This window comes from Prionailurus viverrinus, chromosome B2, assembly GCF_022837055.1.
Source record: "Prionailurus viverrinus isolate Anna chromosome B2, UM_Priviv_1.0, whole genome shotgun sequence".
NCBI lineage: Eukaryota > Metazoa > Chordata > Mammalia > Carnivora > Felidae > Prionailurus > Prionailurus viverrinus.
The window spans coordinates 1,582,175-1,601,454 of record NC_062565.1 but is presented as its reverse complement, the minus strand read 5'-3'; the positions used below and the strand labels follow the sequence as shown (position 1 = coordinate 1,601,454).

Sequence of the window (19,280 nt, the reverse complement as noted above, 5' to 3'; positions counted from 1 at the left end):
ACGTTGTATCCCAGCACAGATGCCATTTGGTTTCCTGCCTGGCGCCCATGTGTCTGTTGGGCTGCTTGTTTTTTCTTACTGATTTGGGAGCGCTTGAAGGCAGGTGTAGCATGAGATATTAATGTGCTTCCTTCACATTTATTGCAAATATTTTACTCCCTCAGGGCCAGTTTCCTTCCACCTCTCTTAGAGAGGCCCTCGGTGGTCCACAAATCATGATACCCCGAATGGTATTTGGGGTCTGTGTGGTCCTGATTCCAGTGACTTTACTGCAAGGCTGGGGAGGCTCTCTCTGCATCTGGACACTACCCTCCACCCAGCTAAAGCAGACAGTAATCTTCAAGGACCATGGGCCCTTGCCCTCACCTTTTCATAATTCTGCCAGAATTTATATGAGTCCCAGGCCCTCATCGCACTGGTGAGCACTGAGTGCACGTGGGGGCGTGTGTGGGTGAGGATGTGGTTTAAATTCTACATCCCCGCTTAATGCCCCAGAAACCCTTGCCGGCTTGCGACTGGCCTGCACAGGCTTGGCTAGTGTGTCAAAACGCTGCCAGAGTGCGGGAGATCCCAGCCTCCAAGACCAGAACCTCACACACTAGGATGATGGCACAGTTACCGGCCTCCTCCCTCTTCCCTCTTCTGCTAGTCGGCGTCACGTGCACGAATCCCAAGCCCCCAGAGAAGGTGAAGGTGAGTGAACTCCAGAGGGGGCGGGGCGGGGCTCCAAGGTAGAGTCACCCTTCTGTCCTTCTGTCCTGCGTCAGTCATTCTTGCAAGACTCCCGCCTCCGCTTGCTTTCTTCTTGTGCTTTCCATTAACCTTTCTTTTCTTCTTGCCTCTTCTTCAGTCCTATAAACGGTGTTCCTTGAGCCGAATCTAGGGAAGAGGCTCCTTACTGTGGTCCTTGCTCCTCTCCATCCCCATTTAGGGTCGCCTGGATACCCTTCCAGCCACGTCAGTATCGGCCTCAGCTGGGCCCCAGGCAAGGCTGGCTCGGGCATCACAGTGGGCGGCAGGGTTTGGGGGAGACCGTGGGCTAAGTCATCTCAGTGGGATGCCCACGAAGAGGAGGAAAGAATCAATGTGGAAGTTTTACAGATGGATAAAGTCACAGAGCTACCAGAGAAGCATAAAGCACGTGCAGAAATAACTGGAGGACTGAAGCAACTGAATTTGGAATCAAGTCTTGGATTCTGGCCTCAGTCTAGTCCCATTTCATGGCTCCGTTGCCTTATTGAGGCAACGTGTGTGTGTGTGTGTGTGTGTGTGTGTGTGTGGCAGTGGGAGGACAGCTCAGGGATGGATAGATGGGATCTAGGTGACTTGGAGGCAGAATGGGATCATGAAGTGAGAGGCGAGCAAACTCTCGTCCGTAGCGGGGCACCCTTCACCTCTGTCAGCCTCTGCCATCTCACTATGAAGTCATGGGTGACAGTGTCTACCTTGTGGGTGGCATAACAGTAATTATAACACGTGCGATGTGCTCAGTAAAAGGCAGCTCTGGGAAGATCTTCCTACTGCTCTGAAATTGACCAGAGAACGCTCTACTTTTGAGACTTGATGTGCTTTTCTGTCACTGCGTGCTGCCTGGTTGGGTATGAAGGCCCCGGACCCTGGGCTGTAGAATTTGCTTAATGAAAAGCTGAGTCTGGAGGTATAGGAGACCCGTCATGTGGACTTAGATACGTTGGAAACAGCACTGAGTGTCAGCAGTAAGTACCGCAAAGGGCTCTCCAGGTCCAGAGTCTCTAAATCCCCACACCCTGGTACCCAACGTGATTGTCATTAATTTTCACTGCGGTAGCAAAGGGGGGAAAAGACAAATCATGAAAAACGTTCAGCTTGGCACCGGCACCATGGACATGGAGATCGATGCTTTCACACAACATTCTCAGTTTTGCTGGCATGTGTGTCTCTGTGCACTTAGAGGAAAGCGCAGAGGCCTGCTTAGAGGAGGCAGCCTTCTGACCAGGGGCAGGGACTGAGGCCCGCAGCCCGGTGTGCTAGCGAGAGCAGCAGCTGGCCAAGAAGGTTGGAGAAAGTCCGGTTTTGTTTGTGTGGCATCAGGACCGGTGCTGGCTGGCTGGCTGACTCAAATCCTCTCTAGTCCCTTGGATTTCCAAGGAGTCTGGGTTAATCCTACTTTAAATCTGGACCTTCCTTATCGCATTTCGTCCTTCTCCCCTTTCTCTGACCAGTTCCTCTCTGCCTTTGTCTCGCCATGAGGCTTGGTAGCTTCCTTTTCACACTCCCTGGATTCTGTGAGGCTGTGCTGATGAGCACTGTGGAGTCCAGACCCTTTGGGTCCCTCGTGGACTCTACAAGAATAGAGTGGGGGAAGAACAAGGCGAGATCTGCCTTGTAGAGGAATTTAACCTAAAATCAGGCAGCGAGAATGTCATGTACAGAGTATTTCTGTTATATGGAACTTATTTGTGTCACACAGAATCCTGCTCAAGTATGCTCAGAAGATCCGGGGAGGAACAGGACAGACGGAGCCAGTGATGAAGGCGAGAATTCGATTCCTAGAGCACGATGCGGTGGGGGGCTGATTATGTGAGAGCAGGTGCTGCTGGACAGATGTTCGCGGCACCAGCAGATGGTCTTGGGCTCTCGCTGTCCTCTGCTGGGAGCTACAGAAGGAGCGTCACGGTGGTGGCTTGTAAAACCATCACACGAGCAAGAGAGACGTGAGGGACAGAAGTATCCCAAGCAGGGCTGACGTTAGGTTCTAGAAGGTAAAACCTGGAAGGCCGCTTGAAGAGCTGATGGGACTCTAGATGAATGTCTTCGTCTTACCCGCGGGGGAACTGAGGGTCAAGGATGAGAACGGCCCAGGTTCACAGGGAACTGGGGAGCAGAGCTGGCTTTGGATCCCCAGGCCGGAGTTCCTTCCACACCACGCTGATGCGTGGAGCAAGCAGTCGGGAGGCCTCGGGAAAGTTACAGAAGTGACCAGGCCGTCCTCAGATACATAAGCCATCCCACACCTGCCCTTTGTGGGAGAGTCTAGGCGGGACACCTTCCGTCCAGAACCAGCAAGAAGCCTCATTTCCACAGAAGCACAAAGGGCAGCGAGCTTTCCTCTTCGGCCTCCCTTACTTCGTGAATCTCTGCTCTTTTCATGTCATCCTGGCACGTTTCCCGGCGCCCTGCCTCTGCCAGGATGACGGGAGGGGACATTTGACTGCCTGCCGCTCAAACACCATTGGCTGTCCAGTCACAAGACATAAGTTTCCATCGTGTCGTGGACGCCTCAGAAAAGCCCTGTTTGTTTGCTGGTTCGTTTTCGGTTAATGCAGCCGTTACCGTTTGAGTGCGCTGACAGATTTCACAGGTGTTAGGAACCGTTACTAATATTAGCCTTTTAAAAATCTTCCAGATGGATTGCGACAAAGATGTGAAAGGCACCATCTACGAATATGACGCCCTCACTCTTAATGGAAAGGAACACATTCAGTTCAAGCAGTACGCGGGCAAGCACGTCCTTTTCGTCAACGTGGCCACCTACTGCGGTCTGACAGCTCAGTATCCTGGTAAGAATTCAGAGCCACTGTCCTTGGGATTACAGTTTCCTGCTCAGCATGTTCTAAATCATAAGTAGGATTACATTCTAATTACGCCTTGAAGTAGATCCTCACGACCCAGGGACTTCATTCCCTCATGTCAGGAGCCAGCAAGCAATGGCCCACGGGTCAAATCTGGTCAGCCTGCTTCTGTGAACAAAGTTTTATTGGGACACAGCCATGCCCATGTGCTTCCATACTGCCCGTGGCTGATTTACGCCTCAAGGCCGGGTTGAGTAGTTGATGATTATAGGGATGGAGACCATCCGGCTTGCAGAGTCTAAGGTGTCCACTGTCTTCATACAAAGTTTGCTGAGCCCTTCCCTACATCCTGCCTCTGCTTTGCTCCTGAGATTTCCGGGAGAATAACATATATCTGAGGACTCGGGGCCTCGGCGCAGATTCCAGAAGTCTTGGTAAATACGAGACAGCATTGATGTTTTTGAGACTTTTCCAGGGTAACTTGCTAAGGCAGAGGCGGTGGGGATGGGCTGCAGCTGTGTCTGTCCGGAGAGCTGGCCCAGCAGGTGGGGGTAGAGGCGAGTCGTCCGGCTGCACCTCACGGTCTCCTGGACGTGGTTTCCCCGTCTCTGTACGTTACTCAGGGAGCGATTTCATCTTTCTCGTATCTTCGGCCGTGTGGTTTCGAAGCCGGTGAATAATGAACAGGATGGATTTTAACCAGAAATAGAGGCACTTCTTATGTTTGAAGTAATAAGGGTTTCATTTTTTTGTTGTTTTTGATTATGTTGTGTTTTGAATAGGTAACATGTTCACAAGGCTCACAAATTATAGGAATCAAGTCTAGAGTGAGAAGAAGTCTTTCCAGCTCCTTGTCCCCCTCTCTCTAGATGACTGGTATTATGTTTACAGAATCCGCAAATTCTTTTTTCTGCCCCCCCCCATTGTAACATAATGTAAATACTGCTTGTCACTTTGCTTTTTATTTTAATAAACTATTTATTTATTTATTTATTTATTTATTTATTTATTTATTTATTTTAAGTAGGCCCCATGTCCAATGTGGGGCTTGAAATCACAAGCCTGAGATTGAGAGTCACCCACTCTACTGACTGAGCCAAGCAGGCATCCCACTAAAGTACTTTAGAGTTCAGACCACCTCTTCATTCTTTTTAAAGACTGAATGACACTCTATTGGACCATAATTCATTTTACCAGTTTACGGTGACTTTAAAAATTCATGTATTCAGTTCCCACTCTGTACAGAACAGACAAGGCAACTAAGGAATAGTTTCCCAAGGACTGGAAGATGGGATTCCTAATTTATTGTCTCTTTCCCAGAGCAAGTGATCACGTACGATGACTGAAGACAGGTAAGAAGGATGTGGGGAGAGGTACTGGGGAACCGTATGGAATCAGGAAGCCAATGTCTAGTTCGTAAAGAAAAAGGAAAGAAGAAAGAAAAGAAAAGGGAAGGAAAGAAGAAAGGAAGGAAAGAAGAAAGGAAGGAAGGAGGGAGGGAGGAAAGAAAAGGACTAAGAGGAGGCTCCTGTTGACCAGTTGGTTGTGGAGAATCTTCGTGGGACCGGCTAGTATCTGTCAGGGCACTGAAGCCATCTAGCCCAGAAAGGGTTAACAAAGAAGCTGATGACAAAAATCTGAGCAAAGGATGGGAAGACAGTGGAAGGAGGCAGGTGCGGGCTCGTGTGTTCCGGCATGTCGGTGAGGACTGACGTAGAACATCCTGAGGATGTTGAAGAACACCGGGAAGCTGGGCTTGGAGTTTCTCTGGCTCTCTCTGCCCATCAGGTCTATTTCCTGCTCCACCCAGGGGACCCAGTCTGTACAGAGGAGAGAAGCCCATTATCGTCATCTGTGTCTTTTTCTTAAGAAAGAAAGAAAGAAAGAAAGAAAGAAAGAAAGAAAGAGATTGGGGCACCTGGGTGGCTCAGTCGGTTGAGCCTCTTGACTTTGGCTCAGGTCATGATCTCTTGGCTCATGGGCTCAAGCTCTGCATCGGGCTCTGTGCTGACAGCTCAGAGCCTGGAGCCTGCTTCCGATTCTGTGTCTCCCTCTCTCTCTGCCCCTCCCCTGCTCACACTCTATGTCTCTCTGTCTCTCAAAAATAAACATTAAAATTAAAAAAGAAAGAAAGAAAGAAAGAAAGAAGAAAGAAAGAAAGATTCAGTCCTGCAATGAACCAACCAGGGAAGGCAAACATTTTCTTTTCAGTTGTGGTTAACAAAAGATATAACATAAAATTTACACTTGTAACCATTTCCAAATTGTACTGACCAGAAGTGTTAAGTGTGTTCACACTCACAGATCTGGAGACAAACCTCCAGAACTTTTTCATCCTGCCAGACTGAAACCGAACCCATTAAGTAACCCCTGCATGCACTGTCCATAAGCAGTCACACCTGTCACAATCCATAGTAACCTGGTGAGGTTTTGAAGAGTAAAGATGACTGGGGGCCAGCTCAGAAGAAGAGCCAGAGAATTCTCTGGGATGCGACCTGGGCATCCCTGCTTTTCAGGAAGGGCCCTCCGCTGATCCTGATGTGCCACAGATTGGGGAAATATTACCCTGTAATAAAGGGCTTTTGAATGCGTGTCTGGAGCTCCGGCACGTAACTCCAGCCCTGTCACTAAAGGTCTTTCCAGCTAGAGGCTTTTCCTTCCCTGAGCCTTTGTCTCCTCCTCTGTAAAATGGGTGGCTCCATAGATCTTTCTCTACACGAGGCAGAGTCTCCGGCCAGGCCACCAGGCAGTCTCTTCTCTTCCCACAGAACTGAACGCACTTCAGGACGAGCTGAAGCCCTGGGGCCTGGTCGTGCTGGGCTTTCCCTGCAACCAGTTTGGGAACCAGGAACCAGGAGAGAACTCGGAGATCCTTCCGGGGCTGAAGTGAGTGCCTGCTTGGTGCTTGGGCCCACAGGAGGCCTCTGCCCACCTTTCTTCAGCCTGCGGGGCATGCTCACACGAGGCTTCCTGGGTCGGGGGTGGGTTACACCGACATCAACTTTGTCCTCCCCTGACGTGGGTCTGGCGGTGTCTGGACACTCTCCTTCTCCCTGGGAGTGAGGTCTGGACGGACCGCAGAGGAGCAGGACCATAGAAGGAGCCGGAACAGAAGCAGTGCAGGGGCACAGGCTCAGGTTGTGGAACAGAGACAAGTTACGTGAATCAGGGAGCCTGACGTGAAGAATGGCCTTATTTAAAAAAAAAAAGAGGTTAGAGTGGGAGAGAGCCAAAGCATAAGAGACTCTTAGAAACTGAGAACAAACTGAGGGCTGATGGGGGAGGGTGGGTGATGGGCATTGAGGAGGGCACCTGTTGGGAGGAGCACTGGGTGTTGTATGGAAACCAATTTGACAATAAATTTCATATATTGAAGAAAAAAAAAGAAATTGTGGTTTACATACACAATAGAGTACTACGTGGCAATGAAAAAGAATGATATATGGCCCTTTTTAGCAACATGGAGGGAACTGGAGAGTGTTATGCTAAGTGAAATAAGCCATACAGAGAAAGACAGATACCATATGGTTTCACTCTTATGTGGATCCTGAGAAACTTAACAGAAACCCATGGGGGAGGGGAAGGGAAAAAAAGAGGTTAGAGTGGGAGAGAGCCAAAGCATAAGAGACTCCTAAAAACTGAGAACAAACTGAGGGTTGATGGGGGGTGGGAGGGAGGGGAGGGTGGGTGATGGGTATTGAGGAGGGCACCTTTTGGGATGAGCACTGGGTGTTGTATGGAAACCAATTTGACAATAAACTTCATATATTGAAAAATAATAATAATTAAAAAAAAGAATGGCCTTATTTCCCCGGGCCCTGTTTTCTGTATCTGCCCTTCTTCCTGCCCTTCCCATGACCCCCAGCCCCGGGGCCCCCCACAGCCTTCTCTCCTACACTCTGGAGCTCTCTGGCAACTGTGAGTCATTGCAGGTATGTGCGTCCAGGGAGAGGATATGTACCGAATTTCCAGCTTTTTGAGAAAGGGGATGTGAATGGCAAAACAGAACAGAAAGTCTTCAGCTTCTTGAAGGTGAGTGAGTTACTGACCCAAACCTCTTCTTCCCTCTTCCCTTCCTTACAACCGATGTGGTGGAAAAGGGTCTCATGCCCGCAAACGGGATGAGATCTTTGCAAGAGATCTCCGGCTCAGCAGAGGGATCGGGGTTTCATTTGTCCATTTACGAGGCTCTGGCTTTGGTGACGGAGAGCGCTGTGTAGAATGACACTGTTTCCAAGGACCAGCCTGCGTGGTGAATTCATTCATTCGAGGTACATTTGCGGAGTCTCAGGCAGTTTCCTAAACAATATGGACAAAAAGAAGACACAGTCTCTACTCCTTGATGGGCTAGTATTGGAGAGGGAGATGTAGAAATCAACAGGTTAATAAGTGCCTTTGCTAAAACGCTGACTTTTAGGTACAGAGAACTGGAGGCCACTTTTAGGCAGCACTGGCTCACATTGCGATTTTTATACAGTCTCAGCAAATGGGAGAAAACAAGACAGTGTAAGGAGGGTTTCGGAAACTCAACTGACTTATAGGGTTTCCTGTTAGTCTCAGATTAGGATGTATATAGAATTTATTCTTACAGTAACCTTTTTAAAATTAAATGATGAAGTGATGATGTTTCCGAAAGGTTTTGTTATTTGATGAAACAAAATGTTGGAACTCCATGTTGGTCCCAAAGATATTTGTGAGATGCTTCTGGCCCAGGAACCCTGAGACCTGGAGAAGCACATTCTAATCTAAGCCATTCACTTTGCAGAACAGGAAACTGACAGCCATAGAGGTGACGTGTCTTACCCACAGCAGCATGGCTGTGTGATCACAGGGTCACCGGGGAGCAGGAGGGGGGAACAGACTCTTCCTGTAATACTGACAGCCATCTTAAAAAAAAAATTTTTTTTAAACATTTATTTATTTTTGAGACAGAGAGAGAGAGAGAGCATGAACAGGGGAGGATCAGAGAAAGAGGGAGACACAGAATCCGAAACAAGCTCCAGGTTCTGAGCCATCAGCCCAGAGCCAGATGTGGGGCTCAAACCCACAGACCGCAAGATCATGACCTGAGCTGAAGTCGGACGCTTAACCAACTGAGCCACCCAGGTGCCCCCCGACAGCTGTCTTGATGGTTGGCATGGTGGCAATCAGAGTTGTTGAGAATCACAGGAAATCAGAGTATCTAGGCGTGGGAGGGGCGGATTCCCCGTGGGCGAAAGTAGCAAGAATGATGTTTCTCTGTTCCTTCTCTGCTCCAGCTCTCCTGCCCTCACCCCTCTGAGGTGCTGGGCTCTTTCAGACACATATCCTGGGAGCCGGTAAAGGTCCACGACGTCCGCTGGAACTTTGAGAAGTTCCTGGTGGGGCCCAATGGGGTCCCTGTCATGCGCTGGTTCCACCAGGCTCCCATCAGCACCGTCAGATTGGACATCCTGGAGTACCTGAAGCAGCTAAAAACGAAATAGGAATCCCGCGTGTGGGGCGGGAGCCATCCTGCTTCTTACCTGAAGACCTGTTTTTAAAAAATTCCGTATTTCCCTACGCTGTCTTCCTAAATGGCCTCCACTCGACCAAATCACTCTATCCTGCTGAAGTTCCCCCTCCCTACCAAGTAGATTGATGCTCAGAAGGCTGCTGCTATTTCTCCTTGTAAGAGTACGGACGTGGGAGAAGCACAAAACACTGGAAACCCTACATCCTCAGACGCCTGTTGCAGATGGCATCACTCCTATCCATCAAGGGAACATCAGCCTTCCGTGAGGATGGGTCAGTCTGCCACAGTATCCTGGAGAAGTGCATTCCTAGACACCACGTTGCCCCTGCTCTCTCCACCCGACAGGTGTAGAAAGAACAGTGGGGTGGTAGCACACAGTCTGGGTTCCACCTCATAACATTTTCCCTCCCCTAAGGACAAACACGCATTGTCAGTTCCCAAGTCTTTTCAGATCATCGTTCACCCGTGACACCCACCGTCCCACATGCACACCGACCTGTCATTCTGGTTTAGGAGCCCTGGGGTGGAGTGGGAGCAGGGGACTGCCTCGCATGAAGGGAGGGGCATCTCCAGAGCCTCCCTCTCACTTAGATCCTACAGAAACTTTCCTAGGGTCTGACCTCTAGTGCACTCAGGCTACGACACCCGGGCCAGGCGCCCTTGGAAGGATGGGCTTTCCTCTCTCCATCCTACGTTCCTCAGCATCACAGCTAGCCCTGTCCTGTCCCAATAAAATGTTTTCTGCAGCACCTGGCATCACTGTGGTGGTTTTTATACCTTGTCCTGTGCTCAAACTTGTCTCATCTCTCTGTTCTTTCTCACTGTAACTACCAGAGATGGTGTGTTTCCCAAATTACCTTAACCCCTTGCCTAGAAGGAACTGTCCTCCCAGATCCTTGGAAGGTTGTCACCTGGTGGCTCTGAACTGTCACCCCTGATTAGGAGTTGTCTCAGGTCAAAGCCATGTCCCCTCTCCAGGGGCAGCTTGTATCCAATTACAGTCAGCGGAGGGTATAAAAGGCAAGACCTGACTTCCCAACTTGGGACAGCTCTGAAGGGCCCGTCCTAGCTGCGGACACCCCCGAGGGTCTGATGCCTTTGTGTTGACCCTGAAGTAGTGTTCCACTAAACTCTGAATGCCGATCTCCATCTTTGAGTCCCTACAGGTAACCAAAGGGGATCTGAGAAATAAGATGCTAAAATGAGAGTTAATAAATTTTTTTCTAATCTTTACTTGCTTTTGAGACAGAGCAAGACAGAGTGGGAGCAGCGGAGGTGCAGAGAGAGGGAGACACAGAATCCGAAGCAGGCTCCAGGCTCTGAGCCCGATGCAGGGCTCAAACTCGCAAACCATGAGATCATGACCCGAGCCGAAGTTGGATGCTCAACAGACTGAGTCACCTAGGTGCCCCATATATATACATATATAGGTGTATATATGTATAGATAGATAGATAGATAGATGATAGATAAGAGTTTTGAAGCTGAACTGTCTGTTATCTGGCTGGCAGTGTGGGGGGTGGGGGGAGCACAAACAGCCAGAATACAGACCAGCAGGTGCAGTTTTTACAACTCTCACCAAACATGCACAAGGCGGTCACGCTGGTAGCTCCATGTGCTGGTGAATGTGACGGATCAGGCACTTGAGAAATGTGAGAGAGTGGTACTTTTGAGGTGATATAATTTTAAGGCAATTTTAAGGTTGTTCTGAGAAGAAATTGATGCTTTGGAGGGAGATGCTTAAAGACTGAGGGTGACCTCTCACCAGATAAGGGCTAACTGTGAAAACCAGAGTGCCTCCCCAAGAGGAGATAAAGAACTTCTCATATCCTGCAACTCAAGAGCACAAAAGGCAAGGGTTCAGGTTCAAGACTTAATCGTAGGAATAGTAGGACTCCAAAGAAGGTTAAACCCTCAAACCCAGATTATCTCCTATGCTCAAGTCACATGGCCTGGATTGGAAAAGAATAGAACCTTGAGGCATTGGATGGATACATCTGGTTGGATGCATTAGAACATCTAAATCCCCAGACTTTCCAAGACCCCCAGCCCTCCTTATTAAGGGTAAGCACGTCCTTCTTGCTTGGTGATAATGCAGAGGCTGGTGCTCTGCCAAACACCCATTCAATATCCGCCCAAAAAGAATTAGATTCCAAGGGTTCCTGATCAAGGGGCATGAAACACAAAGTTAGCTGAAAGAGAGTTCATGGATATTGGAGCATTTTCACCGAGTGCAGAGGTTTTACACATTGGCAAGAACCAACACACCGTTAGGATTCCCCTGTTTAGACAAAGAAATGGCCCTCACCAAATATGGTAGAAATACCAGGACTATTGTGTCTAATGACAGAAAGGAGGGATCAAAAGCTCCGAAAAGTAATGCTGGAAAGTCACTGAAGACAAAGTATTGCAGGAGTTTGAAAACATGAAAAAGAATGTGCAGGATCACGGAGAAGTGTGTGGTGAGTGTGGTTGATGAGAGATTCTGCTACAAAAGTGTCCTCGCTGTTAACGATGCGGATTATAGGATCCTGAAATGATTCGGGCCAGAGATGGCGGCACTCATACATCAGAATCTGTGTGGGGGGTGGTGGGAGTGGGGGCAGGCAACTCTGTAGAGTGTCGGAGATGATTAATAGAACACGGCATCCCTAGAAGCAAGGGAGATGAACAGCCAACAAGGTATCATTGTCTGCATAATCAGAAGAACCTGGAATACATAACCAGTAGACTGAGGGCAGCAGCCCCAACTAAAAACAAAATCAGCATACCTTGCTCAGCTCTGATCTTGAACCAGAGGAAAAGCCAAGTCCTGAGGAAGTGGGACCCTGCAACAGCACCACAAATATAGAGAATATAATTTCCCCATTCCTTCCCTAAAGGGACTTGTGACCATTCACTCAGCAGCCATAAACTCAGAAAGAGAAACACCCTTACATTTCAAGGACTGTTTTAAATAAGGTCCAACTTGACATTGATACCAGAAGGCCCACTGTGTCATCATGGCCCCTGGTTAGAATGGAGGCTACAGGGTCCAGGCAGCAAATGGAGTCCTGGCCCAGGGCTGGTTCATCCACTAAGGCCATGGATCCATGGGGCGGAAATTTCTCCTGTCCCCAAATGTACAGTTAGAATGGTATTTGTGGGAGTTGGCGTAACCACTACATTGACTTCTTGGCATGTGGTCTGAGGAACTATCACAGTAGAAGCCGAGAGGAAGGCCTGAGGTTGACTCCCCAGTTCCCAGCTGGGCCAGTAAATGAAGCCATTCAGGTGAATGGAAACCATCCTCCCAGGGACCGTGACAGATGGGCCAAAATCGATGCACAATTGGGATCCCTATAGTGTCTCCACTTAATGCACCAGTTTCTTCCCTACAAAGAGTAAAAGAAAGAGTCTGGAAAATGACAGTGGACTACCTACCACGATCTATGCCGAAGAATAGCCCTAATTGAAACCATTGCACCTGATGTGGTATCTTTGTTAGAAAACATTAATTTACACCCTGTGACTCTTTTTTTTTTAATTTTTTTTTCAATGTTTATTTATTTTTGGGACAGAGAGAGACAGAGCATGAACGGGGGAGGGGCAGAGAGAGAGGGAGACACAGAATCGGAAACAGGCTCCAGTCTCTGAGCCATCAGCCCAGAGCCCGACGCGGGGCTCGAACTCACGGACCGCGAGGTCGTGACCTGGCTGAAGTCGGACGCCCAACCGACTGCGCCACCCAGGCGCCCCCACCCTGTGACTCTTTAAAGAAATATGTGGAAAATGAGATTGAGTATGACCTTTTTTGGAATCATTAGTTTAAAAAAATCATCTGAACACCATAATAAAATCTTACCCTTGAGTCATTACACTTTCTGTACATCCCAACACTATCATCTTATCCCCAAACCTGGCTCAGAGAACATCTACATTTGTTTAGAGTTAAGGACATCGATCCTTTGGGAAGGGGCAGAGACTGACTTTTCAGCTAGGAAGGCCACATTCCTACTCAGAAGACAATGTTTATGGTTTTGGGGTCAGAGACAAGAGGGGGTCAATGGGTTGGTCAGACGTTTGGCCCTTCCCCAGGACCAAGTCCCCAGCTAGCTCTTTAGCTCAGGCTGGGCTATTCCCAGGAAGAGAAGACAAGGGATCAGAAGGAAAGACAGTCTCTGTTCTGGAGCGCTGGTCCTTACACTGTAAAATGTACCTCAGCACCAAATATTCTCTTCATCAGGAAACAGGGAAAGACATCCGGCAGCATTGATTAAACTGTGGTATATCAGTGGATGGACTGAACATTGTGCAAATGTGTAATAACGTGGAGTAACAGGTCCAACCCAATAGCAAGGACTATATAAGTGCTTCCTTTAGCTTGCCCATCACGGGAAATAGTTTATGTTATAGTGCTAAATAAAAACAAAATAATACAGCAGGTCAGGAGCCGCTCCTGCCACCACCAACATGGAGACTTTGTACTGAGTCCTGTTCTTAGAGCTCAAATCTGCATCCCCCCCCCCTCCCCCACCGCTGCACCGCTGAAGCTGAAGACGGCACCCTGGGTGCACATGCTGTTGGCCATGACTGTGTACGCTCTGGTGGTTCTTACTTCCTCATCACTGGAAGAATAATTTATGGTGTTATTGCTGAACCTCCAAGCGTTGGCTGTATGACAGATGAACATGGGTGTCACAGACCAGTAGCTTTCCTGGCCTACGGTGTTAATGGACAATATGTTGTGGAAGGACTCGCATCCAGATTCCTGTTTACAATGACGGACTCAGGTTTCACAATCCTGGACGGATCAAATGCACCAAACATTCCCACACTCAGTAGATGTCTTCTTCTAACTCATTGGATTCATCTGTGTCCTGTTGAGTTTTGTCATGGCTAGAGTGTTCATGAGAAAGAAACTGCTGGGCTATCTGATGAGTTAAAATGCCTTTTGAGAAGAAATCAGTGGACATTGGATTGGCTCCTGTTAACAAAGTTTTTAAAGGCTGTTCCAACCTTCTGGTGTGAAATGTGGAAAAGAATGGAAAGCAGCAGTGAAGTGAACCCTTTGTCCACTGAGAATACCAGAGCATGTTCAAGCCTGAGTTGGAATGTCCTCTTGGTGTCAGAGAGACCAAACTCATCACAGTACTTCTTCCTGCTGGACCATACTGATGTCCCAACCGGGTTAAGTGGCATCCCCTTTTTAGTTTTTCACTTCTAATTTTTTTTAACATTTATTTATTTTTGAGAGAGAGACAGAGTGGGAGCAGGGGAGGAGCAGAGAGAGGGAGACACAGAATCTGAAGCAGGCTCCAGACTCTGAGCTGTCAGCACAGAGCTGATGTTGGGGCTCGAACTTACAAACCCTGAGATCGTGACCTGAGCCAGCGAGGTTCTCCTGTTTTTCATTTCTTAAAGAAAATACACTCATTTCTACAACTGTAATATTGAATAAAGTGATTACTTTTTTACAGTTCTTTTCACGTTTTTTGGAGATAACACTTCTGACTTTTAAAAATTAATGTAAATTGGAAAGCGAGATCCCATAAGTAGAGAGCTCTGGACGGATGGTCAGCTTTACCCATGGTGCTTTGCCTCTAAACAGAGTATGTGACAGTTACTGCAGATATGTATGCGAGACTGTTTCCTGCACAATACTATGTATTAGAAGTGCAGAAACAATTTTTCCAATTAAAAAATACATAAATGCGTATGTGGGTACGTATGAGTGTGTGTGTGTGTGTGTGTGTGTGTGTGTGTAGTTACAGCCTTGCCCACTCCAAAAATACTCCAAGGAAAACCTTCAGAGAACAAAGTCTGAAATGAGCTACAACACATGGAAACAATGGGTTTGCGTGTGAGACCTTAGAAAAATTCTCGCGGAATTATCACATTGTTTCCTGCATCTCCTTAGCCCAGGTTGCAGCTGTGTATTTGCAAAACAGTGTTTTTCCTGAAGGAAATATTAGCTCTCCGAAGGTTTCGGGGTAGGAAAATGTCTTAACATCGTGGGGTTAGAGCACAGGGGCGAGGGGTCGGGAGGGCAGGTGTCCGGGCGCGGGAGGAAGGCCCGCGGGAACCCCCAGCTGGAAACGCAGGTGGAATTCGCTCCTGGGGGCGGAGCGGGGGGGGGGGGCTCCTCCTAGGGTACGGAGTCTGCGTCGCACGTGGCCGTTTGGACCGATGTGACCTGTCGTTCAAGTGCTTTCCAATCCCAGCTTGGGTGTAGGGAAGCCGCGGGGACGAGAGCGGGGAACCGCGACCCTCAGCCTCCAGCTTCCGCGGCGACGGCGGCCCCGGGGATCCGGGACCCGGCTTCCGCCCGCGGCTGGAAGCCTCGCTCGCACGACCCGCTTCCGCAGCGGGCGCCGCCTTCGGCCGGAAGCATATATTAACACCACCTCCGCGGCCGCACTCCCGCACGGCTCCAGTGGCGCAATCGGTTAGCGCGCGGTACTTATAAGACAGTGGCCGGTGGGCGATGCCGAGGTTGTGAGTTCGAGCCTCACCTGGAGCACTTTTACCGCGCCCGCTGCGGCCGCCCCTGCGAATTCAGGGGAGCGGTGGGGAGACCTTTGGGTGCGGGGGTGCTGTCGAGCCGCTGTGACCTCATCCCCCGGGAGCCTCTTGCAGGTCCACCGCCCGCGTTTTTGCAGCCACCTCCTCCCGGCGGTCGCCAGGACACCTGCTCACAGTCGCCAGAGACTCAGGCCCAGGCTCCACGTGCGCACAGAAATTATAAAACCACTGAAAAGTACTCCTATGTCTGATTTGTTAACTGCAGGAAATCAGGTTGTTTTTTTAATAAGTATTTCCGTGGAAAATCTGTCTTTGCACCCGTTCCCTTACCTTAGTTTCTCCGCGGCTCTGGGCTTGGGTGGGACGCTCGCCACGCGGGCCCGCGGGGCCTGCGGCTGGCGCCGACGACGCAGGTGCTCAGCCCCAGAAAACCAACGGACCCATCACCGCCTCCAAGCTGCGCGGGAAACCCGCGTGCGGCCCCACCTCACCGTCTGGGTCTGAAACGTTACCGGAGGCATCCTGGACACAGAGTCCCCAGCTTCCCGGGGTGCGTGTGACGGTCCCCGTGCACATGCGTCAGTTCTCCGGGCGCCGCGACGGTTTGGAGTGTCCACAGCGGCGGCCCACACTGAGCGGCCCGCCCTGCACGTGTAGGTTCACAACCAGGCTCACAGCAGCTTAGACGGACGCTGGGCAACGAAGGGATAGCAGATAGTTCACTTACCAACACGGACAACGGACGTAGCATAGAGGTTGTTCACAGAGTTGTTTTCAGTGTTAAAAGGACATAATAAATTATCCATTAAAAACGGCCACAAATTCCTCCCATCTCCAGGCATGTCCCTTCACAATGTGATTTTGCAGCTACTTCCATCAAGAGGTGGGGTCTGTTTCCCTCCCTCCTGGTTGTGAGCTGATCTTGTGATTGACACTGACCAGTACAATGCCGTGGAAATGATTCTGCAGGGGCCCCAAGATGAGGCCTCAACAGGTTTTGCCACTCTTGGGACCCTGAGGCCCACCTTGTGAAGAAATTCCAGCTCACCTCCTAGAGGGTACACGGTCACATGGAGAGAGGGGCGCTGGATCCCAGCCAGTCCAGTGGACTCCCCAGACATGTGGGTGGGAACATTTTGGACCATCTGGTCCTAGTCACGCTGTCCGATGACTGAAGGCACGGCAATGGCCACAAGCAAAGTCCAGATTGTGGGCCTGCAGAGTTGCAAAAAAACAAAAACAAAAACAATTATTGTTTTAAGCCAATAAATTTGGGTGAGGTTTGTTACAAAGATGTACATGACTGATAAAAGCATTTAACACAGAATAAGAACCTAAGATAAATTAGATTATTACTTTGGGGGATCTTCTCATTGTCCTAAGCATCGGGTCCTCTCTGCTCTTGCCGCAGGTGAGAGACTCCAAAATCGTTGGGGACCCCGGGCTATTTACGTTTATTCCATGAGTAAGCTGTCTCCTTGGGTCCTTGCACCGAACTCAGAGTTGAAAGTCAGAATTTCTGAACCTCAAGAGTGAGGAGATGCATGAATGAGTAGGCAATGTCCACATTCCTTGCCTGCTTTTGCAAACAGACTAGCCGTATTCTTGCCAGTGTTGCCTGTCCATCTCATAAGTGTACTGGTTTGCTTTATCAGCCATGATAAGGAGACAAGGGGCTGATGTCCACATTGAGACAAATTTGCATATTGAAGTAGTTCAGAGATACCGAGAACTCATATATATATATATATATATATATATATATATAAAATGTATTGTTGGACCTCTATCACATAGAGAAATGTAATGTATTTGCCAAGAACAACACAGAGAAAACAAAAGTAAAAGGGCAGATATAAATACCACCATATCAAAAATAACACTAATTGTGAATGGATTAAACAACCCAATCAGATGGCAGAGATTGTCATACTGGATTAAGAACAAAGATCTGGGGCACCGGGTGGCTCAGTCGGTTAAGCACCTGACTCTTGATATCAGCTCAGGTCATAATCTCATGGTTCAGTTCGTGGGATGGAGCCCCGCATCCGGCTCTGAGCTAACAGTGCAGAGCCTGCCTGGGATTCTCTCTTGTCTCTCTGCCCCTCCCCCCTTTCTTCACACTCTTTCTTTTTTTTTAAATAATTATTGTAGTTAAAAATTTTTTTTTACTACTTGTGTCTTTTAACCTTCATGCTAGCTTTTTAAAAATGTTTATTTTATCTTTGAGAGAGAGGGAAAGCAAGAATGAGTGGGAGAGGGATGGAGGGAGAGAATTCCAAGCAGGCTCTGCACTGTCAGCACAGAGCCCAATGCAGGGCTTGAACTCACAAACCTTGAGATCATGACCCGAGCCGAAGTTGGACACCCAACTGACTGAGCCACCCAGACGCCCCTCACTCTTTTTTAAATGTTTATTTATTTTTTGAGAGAAGGAGAGAGACAGAGTGTGAGTGAGGGGCAGAGAGAGAGGGAGACAGAATCCGAAGCAGGCTCCAGGCTCTGAGCTGTCAGCACAGAGCCTGATGCGGGGCTCGGAACCCACAGACCATGAGATCATGACCTTAGCTGAAGTGGAACGCTTAACTAACTGAGCCACCCAGGCGCCCCAACTCTCTCTCTCTTTAAAAATAAATAAATAAACTTGAAAAAAATTAATGTTGACAAATTTGCCAATCTTTTTCCTCATTGTTGTCATGTGCATGTTTATGAAATTCTTCTCTACCCCAAGTTTACAAATATATTCTTTTTTATAATTTTATAAAATCTGTATATATTTGTTTTTTACGTGTAAGTCTTAAACAGGTTTTTGTTTTTTCTATATGATGAAGTACAGGTCAATCCACGTGTGTTCATTTTTTCTAGAATTATTTATCTAAAATTCATTCCACCCCCCATCTGTAGAGTATCCACTTTCTCTATCCGGTGTCCACATGAGCACAAGTTGTTATGTTTGATTTCTCTATTTACTGATCCCGGCCAATGCCATGCTTCTTTTAATTACTGTTGAAACTTTGAATGAGTCTTAATATCAGATGGATAAATCCTCTCATTTTGTTCCTTATCTCCCTCGTATCTTAGTTGATTGCCCATTTACACTTCTACATACATTTTAGAACTGAGTTCATCAATTTCTAAATATAAATTAGTTAGGATTTTGGAATTGCTTTGAATCTATGGATCAATTTGAGAGATGTGACATCTCTATAGTACTGGCTATTTCATTCCATAGACTTGGTATGTATCTCTATTTATTTGGGTCTTAAACTCTCTCACTAAATTTTCATAGCTTTTTCCATAGAGGTCTAATGGACCTCATAGACATCATTTCCCTTAGGTTCATTAGATTAAATACTATTTATTTTATTGGATTTATTATTAAATATGACACATTTTATGCAATTTGTCCTATGACAATCAATGCATCTTATTTCTTTTTACAATTGCCTATTACTTGTATATACGGATACAATTGATTTTCGTACATTTATTTGCCTCCAGTACCTTAGAATTCTCTGGTTTTAAGTATAACATTTTAGGAAGAACAGTGCAAGAGAAAGAACTCTAGTACCGGCCCTCTGATTATAGGACTATGCCTCTATTACATGTGTTAACATACCCTAACAAGGTAGGTGTCTTAATCAACTTGACTAAGATGTTTATTCCTCACAGTTCTGGAGGCTGGGATGTCCATGATCAGGATGTCAGCGTGGGCAGGGCTGTCTTCTTAG

General features: G+C 48.1%; 1 protein-coding gene, 1 long non-coding RNA gene and 1 other non-coding gene across 3 annotated transcripts; 2 read left to right on the top strand and 1 right to left on the bottom strand.

Moving 5' to 3' along the window:
- Positions 1-443: 443 nt before the first annotated feature.
- Positions 444-9,794, top strand: GPX5 (glutathione peroxidase 5). The gene is made up of 5 exons (XM_047858544.1): positions 444-693; positions 3,386-3,539; positions 6,320-6,437; positions 7,484-7,583; positions 8,810-9,794. Exons 1-5 carry the CDS (start codon positions 487-489, stop codon positions 9,014-9,016), a joined length of 786 nt encoding a protein of 261 aa, XP_047714500.1. The 5' UTR covers positions 444-486; the 3' UTR covers positions 9,017-9,794.
- Positions 6,243-15,975, bottom strand: LOC125165515 (uncharacterized). The gene is made up of 3 exons (XR_007152146.1): positions 15,880-15,975; positions 7,601-7,850; positions 6,243-6,742 (listed from the first exon to the last, which is right to left on the bottom strand). It is a non-coding gene; the product is annotated as an uncharacterized LOC125165515 (long non-coding RNA).
- On the top strand, positions 15,455-15,547 carry TRNAI-UAU (transfer RNA isoleucine (anticodon UAU)). Its single transcript is given in 2 exon segments — positions 15,455-15,492; positions 15,512-15,547. It is a non-coding gene; the product is annotated as a tRNA-Ile (tRNA).
- Positions 15,976-19,280: the final 3,305 nt, after the last annotated feature.